The sequence below is a fragment of the Lissotriton helveticus genome, chromosome 5_1, assembly GCF_964261635.1.
Source record: "Lissotriton helveticus chromosome 5_1, aLisHel1.1, whole genome shotgun sequence".
NCBI lineage: Eukaryota > Metazoa > Chordata > Amphibia > Caudata > Salamandridae > Lissotriton > Lissotriton helveticus.
The window spans coordinates 572,790,461-572,817,018 of record NC_136065.1 but is presented as its reverse complement, the minus strand read 5'-3'; the positions used below and the strand labels follow the sequence as shown (position 1 = coordinate 572,817,018).

The 26,558-nt window shown below is 41.9% G+C and overlaps 1 protein-coding gene across 1 annotated transcript; it reads right to left on the bottom strand.

Annotated features, from left to right (window-relative positions):
• Positions 1 to 1,179: 1,179 nt before the first annotated feature.
• Positions 1,180 to 26,067, bottom strand: ANKRD1 (ankyrin repeat domain 1). The gene is made up of 9 exons (XM_078642918.1): positions 25,915 to 26,067; positions 24,948 to 25,127; positions 22,000 to 22,137; positions 21,789 to 21,896; positions 13,534 to 13,632; positions 8,812 to 8,910; positions 8,297 to 8,395; positions 7,896 to 7,994; positions 1,180 to 2,249 (listed from the first exon to the last, which is right to left on the bottom strand). The coding sequence occupies exons 1-9, from the start codon at positions 25,936 to 25,938 to the stop codon at positions 2,139 to 2,141; spliced, it is 957 nt and encodes a 318-aa protein (XP_078499044.1). The 5' UTR covers positions 25,939 to 26,067; the 3' UTR covers positions 1,180 to 2,138.
• Between the last annotated feature and the right edge of the window lie 491 nt (positions 26,068 to 26,558).

Genomic DNA, 26,558 nt, shown 5'->3' with positions numbered 1-26,558 from the left:
GGGAAAAAACAAAGAGGGTGTGGGAGGCAGGAGGAGAAACCCAAAGAGGTGAGAGAGAACAATTTGGAGTGCAAAGGGACCCAAATAGGCAAGATTAAGTGAGAGATAGGGAGCGAGAGCAAAGTGGAGTTGGAGTGAGAATGACACTGGTTAGAGAGAAACACAGGGTGGAGAAGCACACGAGGGCGAGTGCATCACAGAGGGGGTAGGTTGAGACGCACAAGGACGAGAAAGAGCAACATAGAGTATGGCAGGAGGAAGAGAAGTACACTAGGGAGATAGATGGAAAACATATGCAATCCTGCGGAAGTTAAGCCAAAATAAAAACAGATTTCCCTCAAAGTGAGCAGTGGAAGCACACAAATAAATTGCCAATGCTCCAGGGGAGGGACAGACACAAGACGGACAAGGCAAGCCATTGAATATAAAACCGACAAACAAGAGTGACAAGAAAATGTCAAGCAATGGTCAGGCTGCAAGCCCCTCTATGTTCTTGGTAAGCCTGCAATATGAACTTTGCAACCTGACTGCTGAGCTGTCTGGTACACTATACCTAAAATGTAAGATATAAGGGGACCTGCCCTATTAGAAAGTAGACAGCCGCACATGAATGCCTTTACAAATATTTGTCCTTTGGCATTGAGATTTAATTTTATATAGAACATATATGCTGTATTGCAATTTGCATGTGTTTCAGCTGTTTGTGCATTTTTGAGGGACACCTGTACGAACACTGCATTTACCTTTTGTGCTTTTCCTTGTGTTTGCTTTGTTCACCTAAGTTGGCAGGGTATGCTCAAACGTGGGTCTCTTGCTCACTTTGCCACTGGATTCAAGCTAGCCTAGCTGATGAGGGGTCTTACCCCGAAACCGGTCACAGGATGATTTTTTCCAGTCCAGGGAAGACCTGGCTTGAAAATTCGGGCTGTACTGTTCTCATGAGGCACAGGGTCAAGACTGAGTTGCATACAGCTGGGTCTTAACTGGGGTGGTGTGATGAGCTAAAGAATGGATTCCACCCAGATCTGTGACTGGGATGAGTTTCTGAAAAGCTTCAGCGCTTCGTCCATCATCTCCTTGTGTTTGCTTATACCAAGAAAATGGGCATGCTGACTTTTTTGTGGACAGTAATGAATGTGTGACTACATTCAGCATCATTTGACACTCTGAAACACAATGTAGAAAGAGCCAATCAATTTATTTCATTTTTAAATACAGACCATTAATACAAAATGTACAGAAATTGCAGTTAAACTGTACAAAAATACATCACTCATTTTGCTTACGTTGACAGCACAATTCGGTGCGATACCTACCACAGCCATAGTGTGGTTCTTTTCTCCAATGCCCTGCTCAACTTCCATTACTACCCTGCCCACGTGGTCCTTAACATTAACCTTTAAAACCTAATCTTCCTCAAAAACATTCCCAAGTAAGATTTTAGATTCTAATGAAATACCTCTTCTCTTCCAGTCACTTCTGCCACGTACTTAAACAAATTGTGTAAGGCAGGGATTGCTGTCTGTACTTGAATTGTTTAGTATGTTATACTTGTGCATCACACAAAGAAGCCCAGCTACCAATGCCGTCTTCAAAACTCACTACTGTCTCACAGTCGGAGAACTGCATTTGCTGAAATATTATCCCGATAATTTCTATTTACAAGAAATTGCTATTAAAACATGAATCCGAAAGTTTTTTTTTTCATCGAAAAAGCCGTGCAGTGCTATTGGCTGATTTAAACAGAAATGTGAACATGAATAAAAAGCAGTTATAATGACTTTTTGGTTACAAAGTTATGGATGAACCTTTGTAGATCATTACCTAAAAAGAAGTAAAAAGAAATAAATAAATAAATATAAATTCATAAATTAAGCCACTTTACGTGAATGTGGTGGAATATTTAATGTTCTCAATAAGGTCAGTCTTAATCAGGACAATCAACCACACATCTTTGCCAAACACTGTAAAGTGTAAATGGTGACAACTGCTATAAGATTTATAGATTGAATGTTGTTTCTCATTTTTTTTCTTGTATTTTGGATAATCGTTGTGGTTGTATTCTCGTGTTTGTGGTTGCTCCAATGCAGAACACAAAATCAATCAGGAATTGATTTAAAGTGCTTGAGCGACTTTCTTCAGAAGGTGTCTATAGGGGAACTTTTGTATGGCTTGTCTTGAAGTCCATTGAGAAGTTCCTTGGTTCCATTCTGCCACTGAAGAACCAGCTCCATTGGAGTTTTCTCTGCCTGTTGTGAACAAATGGAGATAAATGATTATGCTGAATATCACGGAGGATTAAAAAGATTTTCAAGGTTTCATATTCCATGTTTTAATTGCATGTAGCACCGGCAGTGGCGGTTCCTTCACTAATGCGGAGGAGCATCGCCCTACTGCCTTCAAGCAGGAAAAGAAAGGAAAAAAATAAAATGATAATAACTTAATATTTTCATTATATTTTACCCTCCTGCTGCGGCAGCTTGCATGAGGGGCCGGGCGGCAGATCAGGGGAGTAGTGCTAAAACTCTCCTTCAGTGCGCAATGACACTTTGGCCTCTCGGGCTGCCCAAAACAGTGATGCACACTGTCCCTGTTCCTACCAGGAGAGGAGTGCTGCCCATAAAGGGTAAGGGAGCGCTCAGTGTTTGGTAAAATACCCCTCACACACCAAAAGGCCCCCTGGTGTCATGCTTCATCATCAGGGTCTTCGCACCCCTCTAACGGGATGCGGCGTGCTGCGACCTACGACTACGCGGGAGCACTGGTAAATGACTATGTGTGGTGTGTGTGGTGCAAGTGATAAGGATGATAATGTGAGTGGTGGTAGGTAGTGAAGAGTTAAAAAGTACCTGGCTCGTAGGTGAAAAAAATTCTTTATTCAAGACCTCGGGCTGGCACTATTAAAAGAAGTGAAGTGCGAGGTAAAAGTCTGTCGTGATAATGAACAGTACCTCATGTGTGAACAGTACCTCATGTGTGCGAGGTAAAAGTCTGTCGTGATAATGAACAGTACCTCATGTGTGCACATGAGGTACTGTTCATTATCACAACATACTTTTACCTCGCACTTCACTTCTTTTAATAGTGCCAGCCCGAGGTCTTGAATAAAGAATTTTTTTCACCTACGAGCCAGGTACTCTTTTAACTCTTCACTACCTACCACCACTCACATTATCATCCTTATCACTTGCACCACACACACCACACATAGTCATTTACCAGTGCTCCAGCGTAGTCGTAGGTCGCAGCACGCCGCATCCCGTTAGAGGGGTGCGAAGACCCCGATGATGAAGCATGCCACCAAGGGGCCTTTTGGTGTGTGAGGGGTATTTTACCAAACACTGAGCGCTCCCTTACCCTTTATGGGCAGCACTCCTCTCCTGGTAGGATTCCTTTTGTTTATGCATACAAGTCTGTGGAGTAAGAATCCTATTTCAACTACTCTACCTCCCTCTTTTGTTAATTTTGCACTGTCCCTGTTCTCCATGCAGGCTGCATTACAGCCTGCGTGGAGAACATGCCCACCCCTCCAGCCACTGGCTGAGCGCCGTATCACGGTGCTCAGACCAATCACAATGCAGCAATGTTGGTCAGGGGAGCCTGTGTGCCGGGTGCTTCCTGTTCCTGGAGTTAACGAGAGCAGGAACAGGGACTCGGCAGAAGGTAAGTGTTGTTTTAGCACTGACAATGCACTCTTTGTTGTATAGATGACTATGGCATATTATATGGTTTCAGAACAGTAAAGCTTGTATTTAATGCATGGAAAAAATGTCTGACCTTCAGAAATGTCTCAAAGTAGCTGAAAGTGATTTGTTTTAAAATGTTGCATCTTTCAACTATATATTACTTTTGGGTGTGGATCATCACTATTGGAGCTAAAATAAGCATGTTTAGCATTATTTTCATGCTCTAAAAGAGACCAAACACAAGGTCTTGAGGATGAGTAACAGTCAATACAAATTGCCTATTTGGGGACTTTGAGGCCTTAAAAAGTATTTAATCATTATTGGGTGTGAAATACACATGTGGCATCATGTTACAATCTAAGTACCATAAGACCTAGTTGGAGAGTAATGATTGGTATTTGCCCTGTCTAGATTAGCCAAATAGTTATCCTTTAATAAGAAAATGTGACTTTAATAGGATAATGGCACTCCTTGTCACTTATAATAAGTTAATACTTTATATTATTGGAATTTTGCAAGTCACTTGGTATTGTGCCTCTTTATGGTCACAGAACTTCTCAGAATTTGCAATATTCTAATAACATATAGCAGGGGCGCTTTCTCGCATGTAGACAATGATGTGCAGTGCTATAGAAGACAAGATTGGCTGTTTGCTGAATGATACCACGGACAATCACAGTACGTATTGTTATGAATAGATGATAAAGGAATGACAAGGTGCTTATCACACTCATGACAAAGCTGAGTGATATATGGGAAGAGTCTAGAATACACGTTGCGATTGGCTCGAATGCTGTTCTAATGTACAACAAGCACATGGGATATGTGGTGGGAGGTCTTGGCTGTAGGCCTACATGTCAAGCAGACTTGTCGTGATTGCAAAAGATCTGTACAAAATAAGGATATTTTGTGAAATGTACTTTCTAAACATAACATAAATCTATTCTCTTAAGTTCTCATTCAGCAGAGAAGGGACTTCTTGACGCTGGCAACATTTCATCATCTCAGTGGGACTTTCAGCGAGTTTCAGTGAGAACAAAGGGATGAAAATTTGAACCTGGGACTACAAGGTTAAACATAAGCTTCATAGCGGACATGCCATTCTACTAGGCCATGAGCATAGCTCCTGTATGGGGTGTCACCCCCTTCCCCCCCACCACCAATAAGTGATTTCCTGTTTTGGTGTATGGGTCTGGGATCTCTGAGTGGGCATACTACTGTCTGTATTTTTTTCCTATCAAATTGGGGATGAGCTCAGAATCTTCTCTTGAATTGATCTAAATTAAGCAACAAAATCCTTATTTTAAATTTATAGTTTTACAGTTATATAATGTACATCCTTTTTGTGTTCCTAAACCTCAGCGTGCACCCTTTCCAATGCTTTGTGGTAACAGGAGTCTGGAGAACTCCTCTCAAGCTCCACCAGCCGCATGAGGTCATCGAGTTTAAAAAAAGGAGAAATATCACTTGCAGACGCCTTGCTGGTGAACTACTGACTGTACATAGCATCTCATTCAAATGACTTACTGTCATTTGCAAGCCCCGCTTTTAACTGCTGACACTTGCAAGGTGACAAAAATAACCGTGGCAAAGAACCAGCCGTACTTGTCAAGTGAAGAAATCCGTGTGAAATCTTGGCCACCTTTCCACAGCACTGATGTAACTATTATTTCTCAACATGGATTTGTCTGTTGAAGCGTTCTCGGGCATATTTATGTATTTCCTGCCTTTTGAGCAACATTTGCAGTAAAGAAGATAAACTATATTAATACAATATTTTTTATATATATATATGTGGGTGTATAAATAAATATATAAATATATATACATATATATATATATATATATATATATATATATATATATATATATATATATATATATATATATATATATATATATATATATATATGTGTGTGTGTGTGTGTATATATATATCAGTAGCACTCATATTGCAGTTGTTTTAAAATATAATTCTTAATTTCGACTAAGCTTTTTCCAATATTGGGGAAATATTACGAATATATTTTAAGGAATAATATTCTTGAGCATGATAGATCATGTTTGGCAGATGGATTTAGTTGTTTCCTACTGTTTTTCATCATAAGAGTTCAAATCTGTGAAAATATTATTGGATTTTTGGGGTAATGTGAATTGCTACTTTAAAAGTACTGTGCTATATTAAAGAAGCTTGTTACCCTGAAAAGTCGTCTTTCGGGCTGACACTGTACTGCTTGTGGTGAAAAGGGAATGTGGTCAATATAGTGATTTTCAGATTTGTTAAGGAATGAACTAAGTGGAAGATGCAGTAATTTGTAAGGTAAGTACTACTGGAGTGAGAGGTTGGGATACAGACATGACACTAACAACTGTGTTGAGTTCATTAGCAGTGTCATCTGCAGTTTGTGAGATGCCCTACGTTGAGAGTCACATATGTGTGACGCGTATTGTGACCTTCACCAACAACTATCTGTGTGTGGATAAGGGATCCATATTCCGCCTGTATGTTGGGATAGCCTGTGGTTATTGCCCCAGCGTAGCAAGAAAGTTGGAGGAGCAAGATGGAGGACATTCCCCAACAGTCCTACGTGTAATCCTAAAGTAGGAGTTCAAGGTGGAGATCTAGACTGGAAGATGGATGTTCAGTGGGAATGCGAGAGTGTGGCTGGTAGATTCTAAAGGAGTTTCCCGGTCCTTTTGGGTACAAGTTTGAATGCCCATATGTTGTGAATTTACATAACAACCCTCTCTACGTCCAGGTGTAATGTTTCATGGTATGGGATGTCCTACAATTGGATCTGCATGCATTATTCCAAGGGGTGTAATGTGCATGTGTTTGTGTGTAAAGAGGGAGTCAAAGAATGGGATCTGCACTAAGGATGTGGTTAAGTGCAACCCTGCAGGGATCGCCATGTTGTAATGTCGCCATGTTGTAATGTCAAGTCATGCTATCTTCACCAATACCGGTGAGTGTGTTAAACAGTTAGTAACCGAAGGGTGAGATTGTGATGCCAATGTTGAGTGTGTGTGATCGAGTTAGGCATATGATACTGTGGGCCTCATTTATGAAAAGTGTTGCATCGCTGCGTGAAAACAGCGATGCGTCACTTTTCATTGCGCCCTCCTTGCGACACCAATGATGCGTCATATTTACAGTATGACGCATCATTGCGTAAGGAGTTACAGATACGTCAGTATTTCTGACATATCTGTAAGGAGCAAAAGTGAAGCATTGCTGGAGTGTGTCACAAAAGTGACGCAACTCCAGCAATGCGTCCTTTCATATGGGGCAAGCCCCATGTGAAAGGGCCTGCGTCAGTCTTACATGTGCTGTGAGGCAGGCGTGATATATTGACGCATTTGCATCCTAGAAGTGGCGCAGTGAAATCTTATAGATTTCACTGCGTCACTTCTACGACCCTTTCTTGCGTCAATACGCCCCCCTTGCATACATTATACCTGGCGCAGGTATGATGTGGCGCAGGGGTTTACAAAGTGACGCATCTACCTAGATGCGTCACTTTGTAAATATGGCACAACAAGGCGCATTTTTTACGCTACTGGTGCGTCACAAAAAGTGACGCACCAGCGGCGTAAAAGTGACGCACAGCCTCATAAATGAGGCCCTGTGTGTCTACCCCTCTAGCTTTTATCAAGGTGTCATGTTTAGTATTACAAATTACGGGTATCAAAGAATCGAATATTTATTTGAAATCTGATTGAGCCGGTATCGTGAGTATAAACATGGGTACCAGCAGTGCATAACAATTTCAACTTTTTCAGCAACTAACATATCAATCATTTTTGTTATCAGTAGTAGGTTTTTACCACATGTGAAGGGAACTGGTCCAATCCAACTCTATGACACTTGTTTGCCATTGCCAGGTCTGTAGTGCCCATACCTTGCCCGCACTACAGACTGTGGTTGTCGCTCCTGGTTTTTACAGCTGGTAGTATTTACCATTTGAGATGGGTAATGAGATGGCTGCCTTTCTCTAATGAAACCCCTTTTATGCAAACAGACCCTATGTTTCAATGGGTAAGTAAACATCAGAGAAATATGAAAACATGTATCTACCTAAGGCTTTGTGCTGTGCACTCAAGTTCAGGTCACTGTCTTTAGACAATCAAGCTTTTCACCCGGATCACAGACAGACGAAACTGTCATATCGTATCTATTTCTAGATGATATTTAGAATTATCACTTACGTCATTTCTGATTGTTAGGTTTGCCCCGTAAGTAATCAGCAGCCTCATCATTTTGTATCGATTAAGTCTCACCCCATCATGCATCGGTGTGTCTCCTTCCTGAAAGGACAAAGCACGCGGTCACACCTGGTTCTTTGTGCACCACACTGGCTCTACTGAACACATGGCTGAATAACATTACTACAAGAATTCAGGGCTGGGGAAAAGATGGTGACATCTTGGAAGGTTACAGCGCATAAAGCTATAAATAATACATCCAAAAGCAATAATCTCGTGCCGGAGCCAGGACTAAAAATAAGAGGGTGTCTGGTGTCTGAAGCAATGACACACCAGTGGAGAAGATTACCATCACACGAGCAATTGAAATAGAGGCTACTGTAATGTGTATTCGGTTTACTCACCCTGTCTTTGGCGTTCAGGTCGGCTTCGCAGGCAATAAGATGCTCGCCACACTCGTACTGCCCCGTCCTGACAGCCACGTGCAAGGGAGTACTGAGCAACTGCGTTTTAGGAATAGAGTGTGCAAAGAAATTAGTTTTATGCATGCAATCAAAAATAAAAACACTACACTAGTAACATTCGTATGCAAGTATAATTAGCAATGGACTGTTTCAAAAATATATTTAATTATTTTATAAGTAAACGCAGAATTTCAACGCGATGTAATCCACAAGTAAGTTTTCCACAATAAACTATAACATTGTAAAATGTTTGACAGGTTTGGTAAATTGAAAGAAAGTCATAGCTTCCCATCAAAATTTGCAAAAAGAAAAAAACTACTTAAGTGAAATAATGTTGTTTACGAAGTTAGACTGAATGAACCCGCTGGAAAATGTTGGCTTGGCTAGTGCTTCTAATGCACGGTGCCTTTCAAAACCTGTCCCCGAAATATTAGCCTTCAGGGCGCACGCCATACCTTGTCTCTGGCATTTATGTGGGCTCCTTTGTTCAATAAAAGCTTCAGAGCGTCCAAGCTTCCACCTCGGCAAGCCCAGTGAACAGCAGTGGATTCCAGCTGAAATTAAAAATAAAGAAAGGTTTGCAAAGAGATGTAGTTGTTTTTCATTCTATCTTCATAAGCCAACGCACCCTTCATGACGTTATTTTGAAAAAAAAGGTTATTCTTTCCAACCAGTTTCAAGCTTGCGATATTAAGAGTAGAGCACTCAAAATATCCGCCAAGTAAAGGCGAGTCACCTTTCTTGAAACGCATTATAATTTACCTATGAGTGAATCCTGCACTCACCTACTTTATTACAGCCAATGGAACATCTGCTTGTCTATCCAAATGGATTTGAGATTTTGGATTGTAATGCTGCTGCGGGATTGTTTTAGGGACCACATCAGAAAATTCAGGAGACCATATTGAACCATCTTGGTTACTTACATGTTAACCACTGAAACAACTGATGTGATTGGTTCACAAATGCTGTACGCAAAGATACTGAAAACATCTCCACAACCTGCTTCAGCCAAAGAACAACCATCTTCCTACCTCGTGGGTAAACGTGCACCGCACCAGTGGCGGCCAGTATGGTATGGGGTGGTGGGCGTGGGAGGAGGGAAAAATATAACGAAACTTTAAACTTAACTTACCAGAGCTGCCTTCTCTCCCACATTGTCTCTTCTCCTCTCCTCAACCAGGAAGCACCGAGGCTCCCTTAAGCTAATCAAAACGCAGCAATGCAGAGTTGTGATTGGTTCACCATAGCCAATCACAACACTGCAAAGCAGCGTTGTGATTGGTCTGATCACAGTAGTTCAACGCTAAGATGTGGAACGGGAGCCTGGGCATGTTCTCCACCCAGACTGTAATGCAGCCTGGGTGGAGAACATACCAAGGGCGCAAGGCTGTTTGGCCGGGCCAAGACGGCAGGCCAAACCGTCATGTGCACTTTAGCGCACAGCAGCCACTCCTCCTCTCCAACGCCCAGGGAGCCAAGCCCCGCACTTACCTGGTGGATACTAAAAGTGAAATGATAAAAACTTCTGTAATTATCATTTTATTTTTTATTTTACACTTCTCCGATACTCCGAGGGCAGTGAGTTAACACTCCTCCACCTTAAAACAATAAGTAACGGTGCCCACGGCAGTACCATCGAAGATCAGGATTTCAAATATCAATAATTTGTAGTCTTGATCCCACCTCATGCTTGTTTAAAGCACCACTAGACACTCACTGCCACTTTATTCCACTCTTGCAATTTCCTTTACATCCCCACTTTCTCCCTTTGTCACTGTTTTTATGTCTTTTGCTTCCTCATTCTTTCTCCTTTTGTGGGCTCCACCTGCAGCCACTGGCTCAAATTAAGCCCTTTGTTCTCAAAAGTCCTTGCATTATGGTGGTCTTTGGTATCAACCGCCTGAGCAAATAGCAGTTGGGTTTCTAAGCTAGACAAGTCATGAAAACCACCATTGTTGTTATCTGGGAAGACATTGTGATTGCACATCAGTGAAGTCTCCCTGTTATTGTGAATTCTTCAAACTTTTTGCATGAAGTTGACACAATCTTGCGTCCAGTCTCCTGGGAAGAATGAAAGCTAGGTATCTCTAGTGCCACCAGCCCCACATTGGACAGATTCACTTCAACGCCCCTTTACTGATGAGTCATAAAATCGCAGGGACTGGGAATTCTTGGAACTAGCATCCTACACTAAGAACAGTAGGAATTTTTGTGACTTGGTGAATAGTATTAAAAGCAGGGAATCACCATCTAACCCCCTTCAATGTTGTAGTGTTTCCGGATCGGAATGGGTCTTCCATTTTGAAGTTATTTATCACTCAGAGGATAATGAGAGATTTAATAAGCTGCTAAGGGGCAAAACTAGTACATTTACCGTCTTTGAAAATCACTCTGCATGAAGTTCTCCTGGTCATTAAACAAAGCCCCAACGTGAAAGCCCGGGGCCCATATGGGGTCCCCATTGACCTAATTAAGTGTAACATCGAGCTGTGGGGTTCATTGTTAATGAATACTTTTAACAATGTGTTAGGCAGGCGGATTCCATAATCTTGGTCCCTCTCGACTATCGCGCCAATCTTTAAGAATGGATACCGTAATTCACCCAAGTGTTAAAGCCTCAACTCCCATTGGGCGGGTGATATATAATCTGTTAAGATCCTGGACGGTTGGCAATAACATATTCTTCTCTTATAAATTTGGATTTCGAAAAGACCTGGGTATAGTGCAAAAATGTTTGAATTTGAATCTGATTATCGGAAAATACACCATTGCCAAGCGATGTCCACTGTACCTGGCGTTTATAGATCTGTCAACTTCCTTTGATTGTGTTAACAGAACCAAACTCTGGTTGTCGTTGCTTGCCCAAGGGATGGAGTTGAAGCTAGTTAATTTTCTGCACTCTCTGAATGAGAATCTGGTGGCAAGGGTCCTGTTCTCACTTGCACAGGGGGGCATCAAGGCTGCATTTTGGCCCCTTTGCTTTTTATGGTCTATATTAAGAAACTGTGTTCCACTTTGGAGATGGCCACCAGTGATATTCCAAGGATTAACAATCCTTAATACCGATACTGCTCTACACAGATGACAAGGTACTCATGTCGTAGACCCCAGGAGCCTTACAATTGTTGGTGAATTATTTTATATCCTTTATGAGTGAGCTGAACCTGGTCACAAATTGTAGCAAATCGCACATCTTGGCTAACGGGGCAGATAAAAAAATTTTGGCTACGGTTACGGTTAAAGGGAATTCCTTAGGTGGTGTAAACCATTTCAGTTACTTGGGAATCACTTTTAGCAGTGCGGGAACACGGCACACGCACAATAGAAATTCTTGCTTCAAGTTTAGCAGAGCAGCTGGATCTATTTTTAACTTACCTCTGGGGCAGGAAGGGCCCAGTTTCCCCTATACTTAACATCTACAAAACTCAGTGTGTCTCTGCAGATCTTTATGGGGCGGGGGTCTGGGGCTTCTGTAAAACTGATATGCTTCCGATAGAGTAAAACCACATCTGTAGAAGGAATCTGCATTTACCCCCTATGAGCTCCCATTTTATTTTACATTTAGAGCTTGGCTTACATATATAGAAGATCTGGCCAAATTGGCAAACTTTTTATTGTGGGTTGGGATGTAGTCTAATCCTGAGGCAAATTTTAATAGGGAAATCATCACGGACTGCTTGAATTTAAATAAGAGACTTCCATCCTGTGGTTGGCCTAGATACATAAAGCCTGTGATGCACTGAATCGTTCAATTTTATGTGACTCACCACTCAAAATTAGGAAATCTAATAAATGAAGGTTAAGTCACTGTTTGCAGATATCTGTCACTTTCGGAGATTTGAAAACAAACTGAACAAGATGACTGTAAAAGCATATTGCGACTTACTTGAATTTGAACGCAAAGGGGCCCATTACGATCTCGGGCGGATCGCCACCGCCATGAGGGCGGTGGCGATCCGCCCGACATCCATGCCGGCCCGCCACCCATTTCCCCCCGCCACATTACTATGACGGGGGGACCGCGGCAGACAGAAACACCGTCTGCCGCTTTTCCACCCCGGTTGCCTTGCGGCCGGGGGGGAAAAGGGGGAAACATCCTTTACGACGCAACTTTTACCACCCAGTGCCTTTACTACGCAGGTTTTTCAACGCAAGTCGTTGTAACGAATTACGTTGAAAAACCTGCGTTGTAACAGCATGCGTGGTAAAAGCATGCGTTGTAACAACGTACATCCCGGAAAAGGGTTTATATGGTGGCTGTGTCTATCAGACACCACCAGACATATTAGGATAGGCTTAAAACAATGCCTTTCCATCGCAGCCACGGAAATGCATGCGGTCTTCACTTCGGGGGCCCCCTGTGGGCCCTCCGAGTGAAGGACAGGTGGGGGGTGCACACGGGGGGTACCTGTGGTACCCCCTGCATTTGCATTAACAAAGCGGCAGGCACTGCGCGGTGTCTGCCGCTTTGTTACTGCAAATGCATTCGTGCATTTTTAGCATTGTGGCGGGCGGTGCTGAGAGCACCGCCCGCCACAATGCTAAAAATGCAGGATGCGCCCGCCACAGTGGCGGGCATCCTAACACCCCCCACGGGACCCCCGCCCTTTTGGCGGGCGGTCCCAATGACCGATAGGATGGCGGGCGGACTAAGTCCGCCCGCCATCCTAATGGACCCCAAAGGGTTGTACTTCAAAATACCTTTGTCCCGGAGGAACAGTCTCTGTATTTCGATTTACGGCAGGTTCCATGGCTAGGCTTCTAATTTTCCCGAGTGTCAATGCCCAGGAGATAGCGTCAGAGGCTACCTGCCCTTGTGATGATCATTCAGGTCAATCCATAATGCATTTTATGTTCTTTTGTATGTATTTTAGACCATATTTCAAATTATTTATTAAACCGATTTTAAAAATCTGAGGTTTTAGGAAGTGCAGGGATGCTGTTTTACCGCCTTCTCTTAGACTCAGATGAAGTATATTTCGGGGTCTGAGCCTTCTTAAAAGCTGCTGTAAGTTCCAGGAAAATAATGGAGGGTGGTTCTTAGGGCTAAGTGTGGATGGTGATATTTATTTGATATCTATTATGTACCGACTAAAGTAAGTATTGAATTGAATTGAGTCATAAAATCGTGTATATTTTCATTTTCTTATTTAAAAAAATTCAAAATCACGTACCATATCTCTGAATTCTATCTTCGCTCCGGCCTCTATTAACTTTTCTACAATTGTCATGTGTCCTTCTGAGCATGCTCTGTGCAGTGCTGTACGTTTGTACTGAAAAAAAAAATAGGAGACCCAAAAATGCATTAATATATTTAAGATGTATACAACAATTAATATTGCATTATTAACATTGGGCAGGCATCAAGCTTTGATGTGAAATATCCTACTATAATTCATATACTATTAACACAAAATATGCGGTGCATATATTAATCAAGCTTCAATTTTTGTATTTTACATTAGTCGTCGTTGTCTTTAATTGATGTATGATTTCATGTAGATGTATGGAACAAACAATGCGTTTTTTTCTTCATAAGAAACGAGACAAAGAGTGCTATGCATCTGCGTCAATCTCTAAAAGAAATATGTACTGGGGACGCGTGTGCACATATGTTACATTGGGGATCCACTCATAACCCAATAATGGTGTTCTGTGCTACAATCGATCAAAACATCACAAGTGCCACTTGTAACAACACCCCCTGGCAACTTCACATTGATGCAAGGTCAGAGAATGGTCTAGTGATTGTGTGGTGTGCCACATGTTCTCTGGATCACTTACATGAATTGCACCTTTGCAAAGCACCAATATTTGCACTAGTCAACTCGGGCAAAAAATGACACCACCGACGAACTAGTACCAGAATGGCATTTTTGACACTCGGTCAGTAGGTTGATGGAGATGTCAAAGTAAGACTTCCCTGAATTTATGCATGTTCTCTGCTTTCCCCTTCATCTCTTTCCCTTTCACTTTGCCAATTTTGTTCTGAAACCATTCTCTGCTTCTCCTTCACTTGACCTCTTCTCAAATCTTCTGTTCTCTTCTGGATCCTTATTGTTCTGATGTCCTTTTCTTCCTTATCTCTCTTTCCCTTTTCCAAATTTCTTCTCCTTCCTCCACTCCTTACCCTCCTCACAGCAAACCATTTCCTGTCTTCCATCCATTCACTTTCCTCTTTATATGTACTTTTCGCCTCTCTCATCTTCAATTAGAGTGAGCAGATCATTCCATGTAATTTCGGACAGAGTTTCCAGTCCTGGGCTTTGTGCATCAGCCTACTAGATTCTGGGTGTTGTAGTCTTGCTCTAGTTCCCATGAACTAATTAAACTGACAGTTTACATATGGAGATAATATTATTAACATTGAATTCGTAGGATATCTCATTTACAATACAGTGTGCCACCAAAGTAGGCAACTCCGAGATGTGTGTGTGTAAGAGTTCGGATGGCTGGACGGCTATTCACAGTAACACGAGTATCGCCTAAGTGATGGCCTTGAGGCACGTACTGTTGGGTGTGATGCCAACACAAGGCTGGTGGAAGATAAATGGGTGGGGCATGGGGAGATCTTTGGTAACAGGTAAATAAGATGGGGTTCTTCCTTGAGGTATGGATCAATGTGGACGTAAAACAAACAGCTTAACACAAGGTGTGCTGAAATGTACAAATTAATTGTGGTTCATGCTGTTTGGCCATGCCTGGATCTGTGGCCAGAGTGTGCAATCTTTGATCAGACACATTCTATCTTGGTGTGGCTTCATTCAATGCTGCTGACCAGCCTAAATATTTGGGAGTGTTGGTAGTCTGTAAATAAATAGTAAAAGGTGTCTATGTGTCTACTTGGGGTCATTTTGTCCTGAAGTGAGGCATTCTAACCTCAATTTACTATTCTTGGCAGGCCAAGTTACATGGCCAGAAATTACTTCTTATGGCCTGTTTTAAACAGCCTAATCTACTCACCTACTTCTCATATATGGTGTTAATTTGAGAGAACATGAAATCTCTCCTTCCCTTCACACATCCACTGCCTCTGAAGGGCATTCTAACTTCTTCAAGCTCATTCTATCCTTAGCGTATTTGCTTAGCCTGACATCGTCACTGCCAGGGATGCAGACATGTGCCCACTGAATAAGGACAAGTCAATCATTTCTATATTCATCCTCACTCATCAGGAGTCGCTGACAAGCTGCCAGATAGAGAGAGCTGTATATCTCATACAAGTATAAACCAGGCCGACCGCGTTGTACTGTGAGTACCGAGTTAGCACGTACCCCGCAATAAGCACGAGCTTGCCCCTTAGTTCTTCATGGGTTTAGTGTACCCCAATCGTTCTCCTTATTAAGTGTGAACTGGGTATTTCATTTCGGCGATGTATAATTTGTATCTCTTTAGATAATTTTGGGTGCCATTTTTAAGGTGCACTGGCTTCTAGAAACGTCAAATAAGTAACGGAGGGGCCTGACAATCACTTTGTGGCTGTTATGTTGTCATTTGTCTGATGGGTGATTTAATAGGCGTGTTATGTTTTTTGTTTACCCTGCAGATACTCTAATGACAAGGTTACAAGAATTAAAACCTGTAACCCTCAGGTGAAGTCTGTCCTGTCCATCGGGGTACTGTGGCAGATTAAATTACAGTCTAAGAAACAATCTATTCTGGTAGTGCCACTGATCAGACGATTCCAGCCACTTCACATTTAACAGGACAATACATCCAAGCACATACATATTCAACGTTGTCAAATAGATGCAGAATCAGCTAGTTTCCAGTTTTATCTGTTTTGACCCATATACAAAAATATATTGTGTCAACAAAAAAAATAATCAGATAAATATTGATGCTATGAATATTCCTGAATTAGATCGAGCCTCGCACATTGGGAAAAGGCATACCTGAAGCTTCTCATTGATCATGGGTACTGCCATGTGCCCAGAGCTGGCCTTTCCTACGATAACGCCCTGGGCACGGGCAGAGAGAAATATGGCGCTCTTGCTGATGGTAGTGAATTGTTTATTTGCAGTGAATTAAATGAGACAGCAGAGATGTCCCTTTTGTGTTCACTGGTCAGTACCTGGATAATCAGCAGCGACTGGCCCCTGAACACAAACCTCCCCGGACCTCCCCCAGCTCACCTAAATCACCAATAGCTTAGCTGCCTCACGTAGATGATGAGTTTGTTGATGTGTGCCAGCAGGGGTCAGAGGGTGAGGGGAAGGGGAAGGCAAGGGAGGGAGCTAAAAGGGTGTTACAAACATCACCCGCCGTATGATAAGGAAGGACTAAAACCAAGCCGCGGCCGGTAGTGGGAGTACCGGCCGGGAGGTGACTTGGGGAGGGGGAGAGGCAGGGAGGGGGAGAGGCAGGGCAGGCCGCGGCTGTTAAAACCACTTTAAGTGGCAAATCAGACAGAAACTAACAGGCAAGGACAAGGGCGAGGCTGGAGCAAGATGAGAAGGGCACTGCTGTTGGCATAAACTTAATGCGCACGCAGGAGTGGGTCGTGCAGGTAAGAGAAGTGGGGCGGGGTGGGGGGAGTGGACAAGGAAAAATAAAATTAAAAATAAAATAAAGTGCAAGGGAAGTAGTTTTAGTTTTTATAACTGTATTTTCTCTCAATGTCTGTTGACTGCCCCCCACCCGCCCCACTACTCTTACCTGCACGGGCCGCTCCTATGCACACAGCTCCATGCGTCCCTCAGCAAATTAGCATCTCGGGCCTGTGCCCAGCTCTCCCATGCTAAAGGCCAACCCTACATGTGTTTTACCTACTGTGCCCTTGAGTGAATCCCACTAGCCCTTTGCTCAGAGGCCCCACCTCCTCACATACAAAATAGGCAAATTATTCATCTCCTCTGCCATTCACAGCATTGTGGGGATATTCTAGACATCCTTGGAACATGGTTTGGTCAGTATAGGTCACCAGTTCCATGAGATTTTCAACAAAATTTGTTCCCCGCCTTTCAATCCCAATCGTTTGGCACAGCCTTCCAGTTCAACTGCTAATGGTTCATACTGCTGGATTCTCCCCTTAGTTCACTATACCCCTAACTTCGCCTCGCAGAACCATGACCTACACCCTGCATGTGCCTACAACTGAATTGCTCTCCATAATTGTGTTTAACCACCAAGTTAACGTAAACATCTGCATATACCGTGGAATCCACAGAGCACAACACCTAAACCGTGACCAATAGAAAGCACTTGTAGCCCTTGGGGCTTGGTCAACTCTCTATACAGAGCGCAAAGAAACGTCAAAGTACCCTAGACATGCCCAGTTCCAGCATTTGATATGGCAGTATTTGTTGTATTCAGTCTAGCCCTATGTTACTCTTACTCAACTCACAAACATATGGCCTACAAGCACCTGAGAACTAGATCATGTGTTACACAATATTAGTAGCGTATACGCTGAACCCTCCCTAATTGAAACTGAGGAAGGGAGTGGCATTGACTACACAAACTCTAAATTCTTGAGAAATATGCATTCTTGTGATGATGCACACCAAATTAAATTGTGGCTTTATAATGTGACCTTCTAAGAAATCAATTTCAACCATTGATTGTTCATTAGACGGTTGATTGGCTGCCCTTAAACATGTATAAAAAAACACTTGTTTTGCCTGTATTCCCTATGGAACTTTTTTTGTATCTACAGGGTTTAGAATTGTGCAACTGAACAATGCCTAGTTAATCCTCATAGGAAGAATTATCATGTTACATGCATTTTACACACTGATCTTTTCATGAAGCACTTTATTTTCTTAATAGTTTTATTCACGTTTTCTTTTGCAACAGGATCAATGATTAATTGTCTTATCTATCACAGAAGAAACGTGTTTGTGCCAAAGTGCATTTGCAGATATTTATCTTGTTTCCTTTTTTATTTTTGGCGTGAGTGGAAAGAGAAAGGATTGATGTTTTCTTAATAAAATTAATTTTTACACATATAGTCTATGTGAAATAATTGATTTTCTTTAGCCTACTGTTAACCATCCACCTGCATTCTACATTTCTCTGTCATACATCCTTGGATTTATTCGTACTCTGATAAAATTCAAAAATACATAAATAAATCCAGTGTACTTTGTGTGCCTTTAAACATGTGAAAAAAACAGAAATGTAAAAGTTCGGGCTCAACTTTTCCTATAGAAGCAGGACCAAAACAGATTTGCATATGACAGATCTCTGTTTTAAGCTGAACAGGGGGCGGAAATCGGTGAACTGGGCTGCAGCTTGACCAATAATCTGTGGCTGAGAATAAGTCAAGCATTCCTCCCATCACTTTCTTGCTTGTTGTACTAGATGTCCTAAGTGCAATGGGTATGTCTAGATTTGGGCCCCCTTCCTTACTGTGCCATAAGACTCAACCTGTACTTCACTGATGAACCCTAAGTAGGCTGAAACAAGTTTGGGGTTGCTGGTGTCCCTAACTGGAGGAGACCCAGCCTACCAATTTGGGCTTGGCAGTTCCTAATGTTCCTATGTTGATTTTCATATGGTTGGTCTCTGTCTAGAGTAGCACAGTGGACAAAAAAACATTAACTCACACTGCAGTCACTCCTGAGCACTGTTAGTTCAATGACAATCATAAGATAGATTCCACTGAATCATGTTAACAATAAGCTGAAGGGGTCACACATTCCTAGTATTTCTGTCTCTAAGGGTATGTGCTGATGTGGTGACACACTCACACATGGCCATCAGTGATGCTGTCAGCCAACGTGTAAACAACAGTAAACAACATAAATCACACTAAAAAGAGACACTACTCCATTGGAAAGATAAGCAAAGAAACATGTGGAATACACAGAGTTGGTGCCAGATAGACTTGAGCAATGGACACATGGAGCTTCCACACTAGTAGCTATTGAGACTGAATACTGTGTCACAGTGTTAAATCTTGATAAGATGTGACCTTATCTTAAACAATGATCAAGGTCTGTACTAGCTGACATGCTAATACACTGTGAGTCAGAGGATTTGGCACCAACATTAGCTTTCAAGCTGTGTTTTTTGTGACTTTGGAAAAAAATCATAAGCTTCTTTATGGCTAAGTGAATCATTCTACCAAAGTGGTTTCAGGTGAACTAACTAGGTTGTGAACCTACTGACAAAAATATGTTTTCTGCAAACCAAGGGGCATAATTGCAAGCCCCTATCTCCACCACAACATCACTTTTCTCAACGTTGTGGTGGTGATGGGGGCTGCGCCTTAGTCACAAGGCGGTGTTAAGCTGCTTAACGCTGCCTTGTGAAAAAGGCACCCTTACACGCTATAATTAGCGTGAAAGGGGCGAGCAACGTGTGCTGTGGTGGGCACTCCCCTGCAACATCCATTGATTTTGATGCTGCTCTATAGTTAAAAGTGTGGCGTAAATATGGAGCAGTGCCAAAATAAAGACTAGGGAAAGCCTGGTCTTACCTTGGCGCAATGAGGAGAAATGTTTAATTTCTTCCAATTTTTGCTGTTTCCATTTGTGCTGCGTGGTGCAGCACACATAGAAACCGAAAAACGCCATTGATTGTTTATGTGCAGGAAGTTCTCCCTTCCTGCACATAAACAATCATTAAAAAAAATATGTTTTGCAACTTCTATGTGTACTGCATTAAGCAGCACACATAGAAGTTTCAAATCCCCATTTCAGATTGTTTATGTACAGGAAGGGACACCTTCATGCACATAAACAATAATTCCCCTCAACACAGGCATCCTTGCACTATGGTGCCTGCGTTGGTGCTAGGCAGCTAAATAAGTGCCAGTGCAGGGGAAAACGCAAGGCTGCACTGCATTCTTGTAAATACTGGGCAGCCCTGCGTTTCAGAAGTGGCAGAGCGCAGCGTTAAGCCAAAGAGGCTAACGCTGCGCTTCGCAACTTCCTTGTAAATATGCCCTCAAGCATTTTGTGATTCGCTGTCATTAGGTTCTGTACTATCATCAGTCATTGGGCTTTACACCTATCCATAGTGAGCTGTTGGGCATTTGGGCCTTTTTATGGTCTAATTTGACAGCACAGCAGTCACCAAACAATTATGTGAGTATCACCAGGAGAGGGGCTTTGGCTCTGCCCCCATGTTAGGCAAAAGGTGTGTGCATCCATTTAAAAGTGCCTGGAGGCCCATAGGAATGAATGTCAATTACCGAATCGGTAAATACCGATTCGGTAAAATAGGGAAAGAGTCAAGGGTGGCAGGGTGTCACTTTGACACCCTGTTGCATCCCTGAATAGTGCTGGTGTGCACATGTGGCATACATACATGCCCTAAGGGCATGTGTGTCTGCCACATGGCACTTGTGTAAATGCACACATTTGCATTTACAGAGGTATTCCTTATTTACCACCAACTAATATTTGGTGGTAAATAACGAATCCTTAAGGCACAGAAGCACTCTTCAAAGTGCTTCCTACATGTCATTTACAGATTAGGTAAATACCGAATCGGTAAATGATGATTCGGTAAATACCGAATCGGTAAATTTGCCACATACATAGGAAAAGCCTATTACCGGTTGGTAACGATCGGTTTCGGCTGTTACCGACCGGTAATAGCCTTCCTACATCTGGCCCTAGATCATTTATGGTATTTCTCTCTGACAACATCATAGATGGCAGAAGGGAAGTCATTAAAGTACATGGATTTTTAGGTGCGGCTTGAAAGCGCATTCTTAAGCCAGATCAATTGACATTTCCAATGCGAGTTAGTGTCCGGTGATAGCATTTTAACCTAGCCCACAATTAGTTGCTGTTTTTTTTATTCCACTCACAGAAGGCAGAGGAGCAGCATTGTGATTGTTAGATGCGGTTGCGGCTGCTCCTGGGAATAAGTAGTGGGGCGGGTTGGGGGGTGGGCAGGAGGGGATAGGGGAGGAAAGAAAACAGTTTCCTGAAGGCCGGCTGGCCAGCCGCCACCTCTCTTCCGTCCTCTTCTTGGCCTTTGTTGGAGCAGGAATCAGGACATGTAGCGTTGTGTTCTCCACCCAGGAGGTAATGCACCCTAGGTGGAGAACATGCAAAGTGCCATGAATGTTTGGCCGGCCCCTGAGTGCCGGCCAAACATGCATGTGCACTTAGGTGGGTGCCACCACTCCTTCCTCCTGCGCAGCTTACCCCCACCCCACAAAACTGCCCCAGCACAGAAAACAAAACGATAATAACATCTCTTTATTATCATTTGATTTCTTTCCTTTTTTGCTGTGCCTTAAGGCAGTGGGGCGACGCTCCTCCGCCTTAGTGGAGGAGCCGCCCCTGATTATTACTGCATGATGAAGGCCACATCCACTGACTGAGCAGCTCTTCTCGTAAACTATATTAATATTCCTAAACTGAGGCAACGCGAGTGAACATCTTTGCATACAAGATAAGTACGTTTTATTCACTTTGAACAATGATTATCGAGAACAGGACGACCTTGTATAATATAAAAGTACCTCGTCACATGCATTAGGATCCCCTCCATCTGACAGGAACTTTTCAACTACTGGAAGCTTATTTTCCAAGGCAGCTTTCAAGAATGTGACCAGGTCCACAGGTTCAGTCTGAGGAAGGATGGGATACGTGAATAAAAATCTCGTCATAAATAGTTCTTTGAATGTCAACACTGCAATGCAGCCCAGAGGCTTCTTGAAACAAGACACTTACTATCACTTCCGGCTCCGGTTCTTTCTCCACAGGCACTTTAACCTTCTTGCATTTTTTCCTTTTTTTTAGTGTAATAATAGTTTGAAGATCGTCTAAGTTTTCAAGTTTTGGTCTCTGCTCGAGTTTCTTCTTTATGAGCTGAAAGGCACAAACATTGAATTCAAAATGACAGGAGTAATTGTGGCAAACTCTTTTGTTGGTTTTTGAAGGAAAGCTGCAGATTTTATTTTATTTTCACAAACAATATTGCAGCTGCATTCCTCTTCCAACTGCCCTAAGCCCCTTTTCTATCTCTAATTCTTTCCACATGCACACCTACTCACTCAATTTATGATAGTCTGGCATTAGGTTAATGCCTTCCCTCTCTCCTTTAATTTACAGACCCCTTCAACCATCCAGCCTCCGTGGTGTACAAGTAAAACATCCTTTACTTTCTCCACCTTGTCAATTTCAGTATAAGGCCTCCTTCTGTCATATTTGCCAATTAGCTCCACAAAAAAATCTTACAGCGCGTTAAAAAACATTGATTATCAGGTTCAAAGAGGATTTTTTTTTCTTTGAACATTTATTCAATTTGTGAATTATTCCTTCTTTGCAGACAGAATGTTGCCATTCAAGTGCATTTATACAGTCTGTGTAGGGCTCACTGTTTCAATCTACTTTACTTGGAAGTTTAGGGTTTACTCATAAATTATTATGGATCCTAATTATTTGAAAGAATTAAAACGTATATTCACTATGTGTGAGTGTGGTTGGTACGAACTGATTCGTGGGTGCACGTGTGTGTGTGCTTTTGTGTCTGAGTATTCGAATGACATTGAGTGGGTCCTGAAGAGCTGATAACTTGCAACATTGATTGGGCTACGCTTGACTAATAAACGGAGCACCCATGCAAATTATGATCATTTTTGGAACAGTGGTACATGGACTTACATGCTTAGTTTATTAGGCAACTGGGTTTGATAATAATGTCTGCCTTTCAGTTTGGCGAAATATTGACTGTTCAACATCATTAAAATCCCCTAAGTAGATCAGATTTCGTCTGTGTTGAAAATGACTTTCTCCAATACAAATTGGTGGAAAATCCAGAATTTTATGTAAAAAGTTAGAATTTATGATTCACATATTCAAGCCATTTTTTTTAATTTTCTGATACAATTACCGATTCTCTTTTCCAACAGACTGTTGAAAATGAATATACTGTTCCACTTGTAAACTCAGAATGTCTGGTAATATGGGAGAAATTACCATAGACAGTGACTATTCTACAGTCTAGTAACAGTTGTGCTTTCTTTCTGATATGCTACAATGCTGCAAGAGTGCCCAATTTTAAATGTTATATTTATTAAGTCCACATACCTATTTATGGATTTATATACAATATTAAACGTCATCAATTATAATTAGGTTTTTTAAAACCAGGCAGCCAGCGGGTGTTTCAGCTAAGACACTGAGGTAAAAATACAGATATTACACAGAGAGGTATACAACTAGTAAGGTATTTTTTAGGATTAGGCAAGGTACAAACGTTTTTGTGGCACAATTAGGACAGGTTTTATTTAAAAAAAGAACCTTATATTCTTTAGGAATCTCACAAAGTTTACAAAGTTGAAAAAAATAAATAGCTGATTAAACCTTAAGTGAAATGTAGTCTGTAGACAATAAATATGTTTAATGGGAGAATTTTCCCACAAAAAAAATAAAAAAGTGTTGGCAAGAAAATGCTTTACAAAACTTTTTTTTCCCCAGAAAACGTATTCTACAACTGAAGCTCAGCAACTCGGAAATAATTACAAATTGCATGATGTGTACCATCTTCACACAAATCTACAAATCCCTAGCATTTGTTTTAATCATCATAATTTAGTAATGAAATATATATAGATATACCAAATCCCAAAACTGATTTTGATTTGCTTATTCTCTGTGTTAGATAATTTCCATTGCAACCAGCTCGCTCTCTGACAGAGAGGCATAGTAAAGACCTTCCCTCCCATACTAGAATAATAGCTAAAGGCTCCATTTTAGACATATATTTATCTGTGTCACTCTATTTCAGAGCTTGTTCACAATTCTTTCTCTGTTCTTGAATGTTTTTTTAGAGTTTTTTCCCTTTAGCTATATCATTTGGATCTCAGGCTGATTTATTTATCATTATTTATAGCTGAAAAAAATAGCATCCACTCTTAAAGTCAGACTCATTATAATCAGGAAAACACTGCTTTTCTAGTAGATATTAGAAAATCAGGACTCAGCTACGAAGTTGATCATTTCTGACACTGTGTGCAGAGCGCACAAGCTCTGGCTTTCACCAAATTGCACAAAGTCTGTGACACACAATAGAACAACACCAGCAGCAATGCACTATGCAAATATCAGTACAATGACCCACTCTGGTAGTGGGAGTGACATTGCTTTTAAGGAAGATATATTCCTTTTACGACACTCAAAAGACTTTCTGTGATCACTAGTGAGGTGCTTATATTCAGTAGACTACCCAAATTCACCATAAGGCACATATATTTCTGCCAAGTCCTGCCAGGTCTGCTGGAGGAGAGGCAATATGGCGTCTATTGCAGTTCCAGTGTTCTACTGCGGTAGCTTCTGCAAGATCTATTCTCAACAATATGGGGGGACTTGACAAGCATATTCAGAAGGCATCAAACTAAAAAGCAAATGAACCATTCTGAAGTACAACATCCTGGGACGGACTTTGATTATCTGCAGAAATGTAGGACTTTAAAAGCAGAAGGTGCTGATTATGTACTATCAGACTATCAGAAAGCAACATTTCACAACATAGCCAGATGTATCATCTCTCCAGAGAGGTAAAGGCATGTAGACTGTCAGACAGTATTTAGGAGTATGTGTTCTAAAACAGAATGTTTCGTTTGCGCATGGTGTTTTTAATGATGCTACAACAATCAAGCACAATGTTCCCGCCCTACCTCGGCCTTTAGTTGTTTCTCGTCTTTGGAACTGGTCTTTTCCAGGGATGCCCAAGATTTGCGAAGGGGTTTCAAATCCTCCTGTTTCTCTAAAGTTACAGCACTTTCGTATTCCCCATTCTCAAGGCCACCTGGGAGGAACTCCTGTGTTTCTGAGTTTTCATGCTTCTTTCCTGTGACCTGCAGGCCAGAAAAGTTATCGTGAGTTGTAGGTAGACAGAAGTTAAAACAAAGCCGGGCCCTGGCCCTTTACTCAAAAATCGACATTTTTAAAATGGAAAAGCTGGGTACTCTCTTTGGTGCAGCCCAGTAACTTAATGTGGTGGAGACATGCCCATCTCCGAGGACCTCTTCTGAGGCCAATGGAGTTAATAGGTGCAATTGAGAGATACTTACATTTAAAGAAGGCAACACACAAGTTAATATGGACTAATACAGCACTTTAGACCATATGTTCTCTTTCAAATCATAAACAGCTAAACAATTGTTTTGCGAAGAATGGGAAGAAGAAGTCACGGTTTGATTTGGGTGCTCTACAGGGCTCACAGTTTAAATGTTTACGTCAAATCCAGACCACAATGTTTTTTTGTTAAATTGTAAATGAATTATTTTACATTATTTTAAACTTCTCGAGGAAGCGTTCAACAAACTGGATTAAATCTGTTGTACCTATTAGTTCGGCTTACAGTTTGTTTTTCAGTTTCTTTGAGGGAAATATTCGCTCGCAAGCCTAGATTTTATTTTTGGTGACAGGAAATATGCATCTCATACATTAGCTAACCAACATTAGAAATCTGAGTTGTACAGTTTTAGAAAAAATAAACCTCACAGTTTTGGTTGTGCAAAGTATAGTAAACAATTGTCACTTTCAGGACAATAAATATTAAGGTAAAAGACTAAGCTAAAAAAATGTGTTTTCTTCTTTAAAAAGTGCACAGTTTCTACCATAAAATTAGGCAGCACCTACCAGTTCTTCCACTTTCAGCATCATGGTTGCCAGGTGATGTTGCCTGTGTTCCTCTACGCAGAAGAATCCCCCCTAAGTGGCCAAGTCCGTTCTTCTGTGGGCCCACGAGTCTGCGGACTTATATACATTTGTGAGGCCTCTGGCAGAGTGAGGTAATATTCCTTCCTGGGACAGCGCACGCTACCGGCCGGGATCGGCCTCTGCGGTAGGACTTTTCTCATTCCAGACATGTTAAGTTGCCAGATCTAATGTCCCATCTGGAGACAGTGAGTTTAGGGGGCGGGAGGGGCCTGCAGAAAAAAAAAGATGACACCACCCTCCAGCCTCACCAGACTGAATATTTGAATTTGTATGAAATGTGAGCCTTTCATTCCACTGGCAGTGACAGAGGGCCTCAGCAATGCCACCCATTCCGCCCAGCACATGCCCTGGAGGGACAGCTGTGTGGGGGTAACGTACCGCATCTATTTGCTGACTTTCAGATCAGGAGAGGCTGCCGGAAAAGGTAAACGGGCACGCACTTGTGGTCATATCTGTCTGATAAACAGGCACGAGCTGGCATTCTGGCGAAGCGACTGTCTCTGTCTGTTTTGATTCTATTAATGGGCATGAACACGTCCGCAGGGGCGTAGCGTCAGGGTTTT

Excerpts from the sequence above, each read along its gene's own strand:
- ANKRD1 (XM_078642918.1), bottom strand. The coding sequence starts at position 25,938 with ATGATGCTGAAAGTGGAAGAACTG. Across the intron at positions 25,128-25,914 it reads TGCTGAAAGTGGAAGAACTG|GTCACAGGAAAGAAGCATGA; the intron begins GTAGGTGCTGCC and ends TCTGGCCTGCAG. Across the intron at positions 8,911-13,533 it reads AGATAGAATTCAGAGATATG|CTGGAATCCACTGCTGTTCA; the intron begins GTACGTGATTTT and ends TTTTAATTTCAG.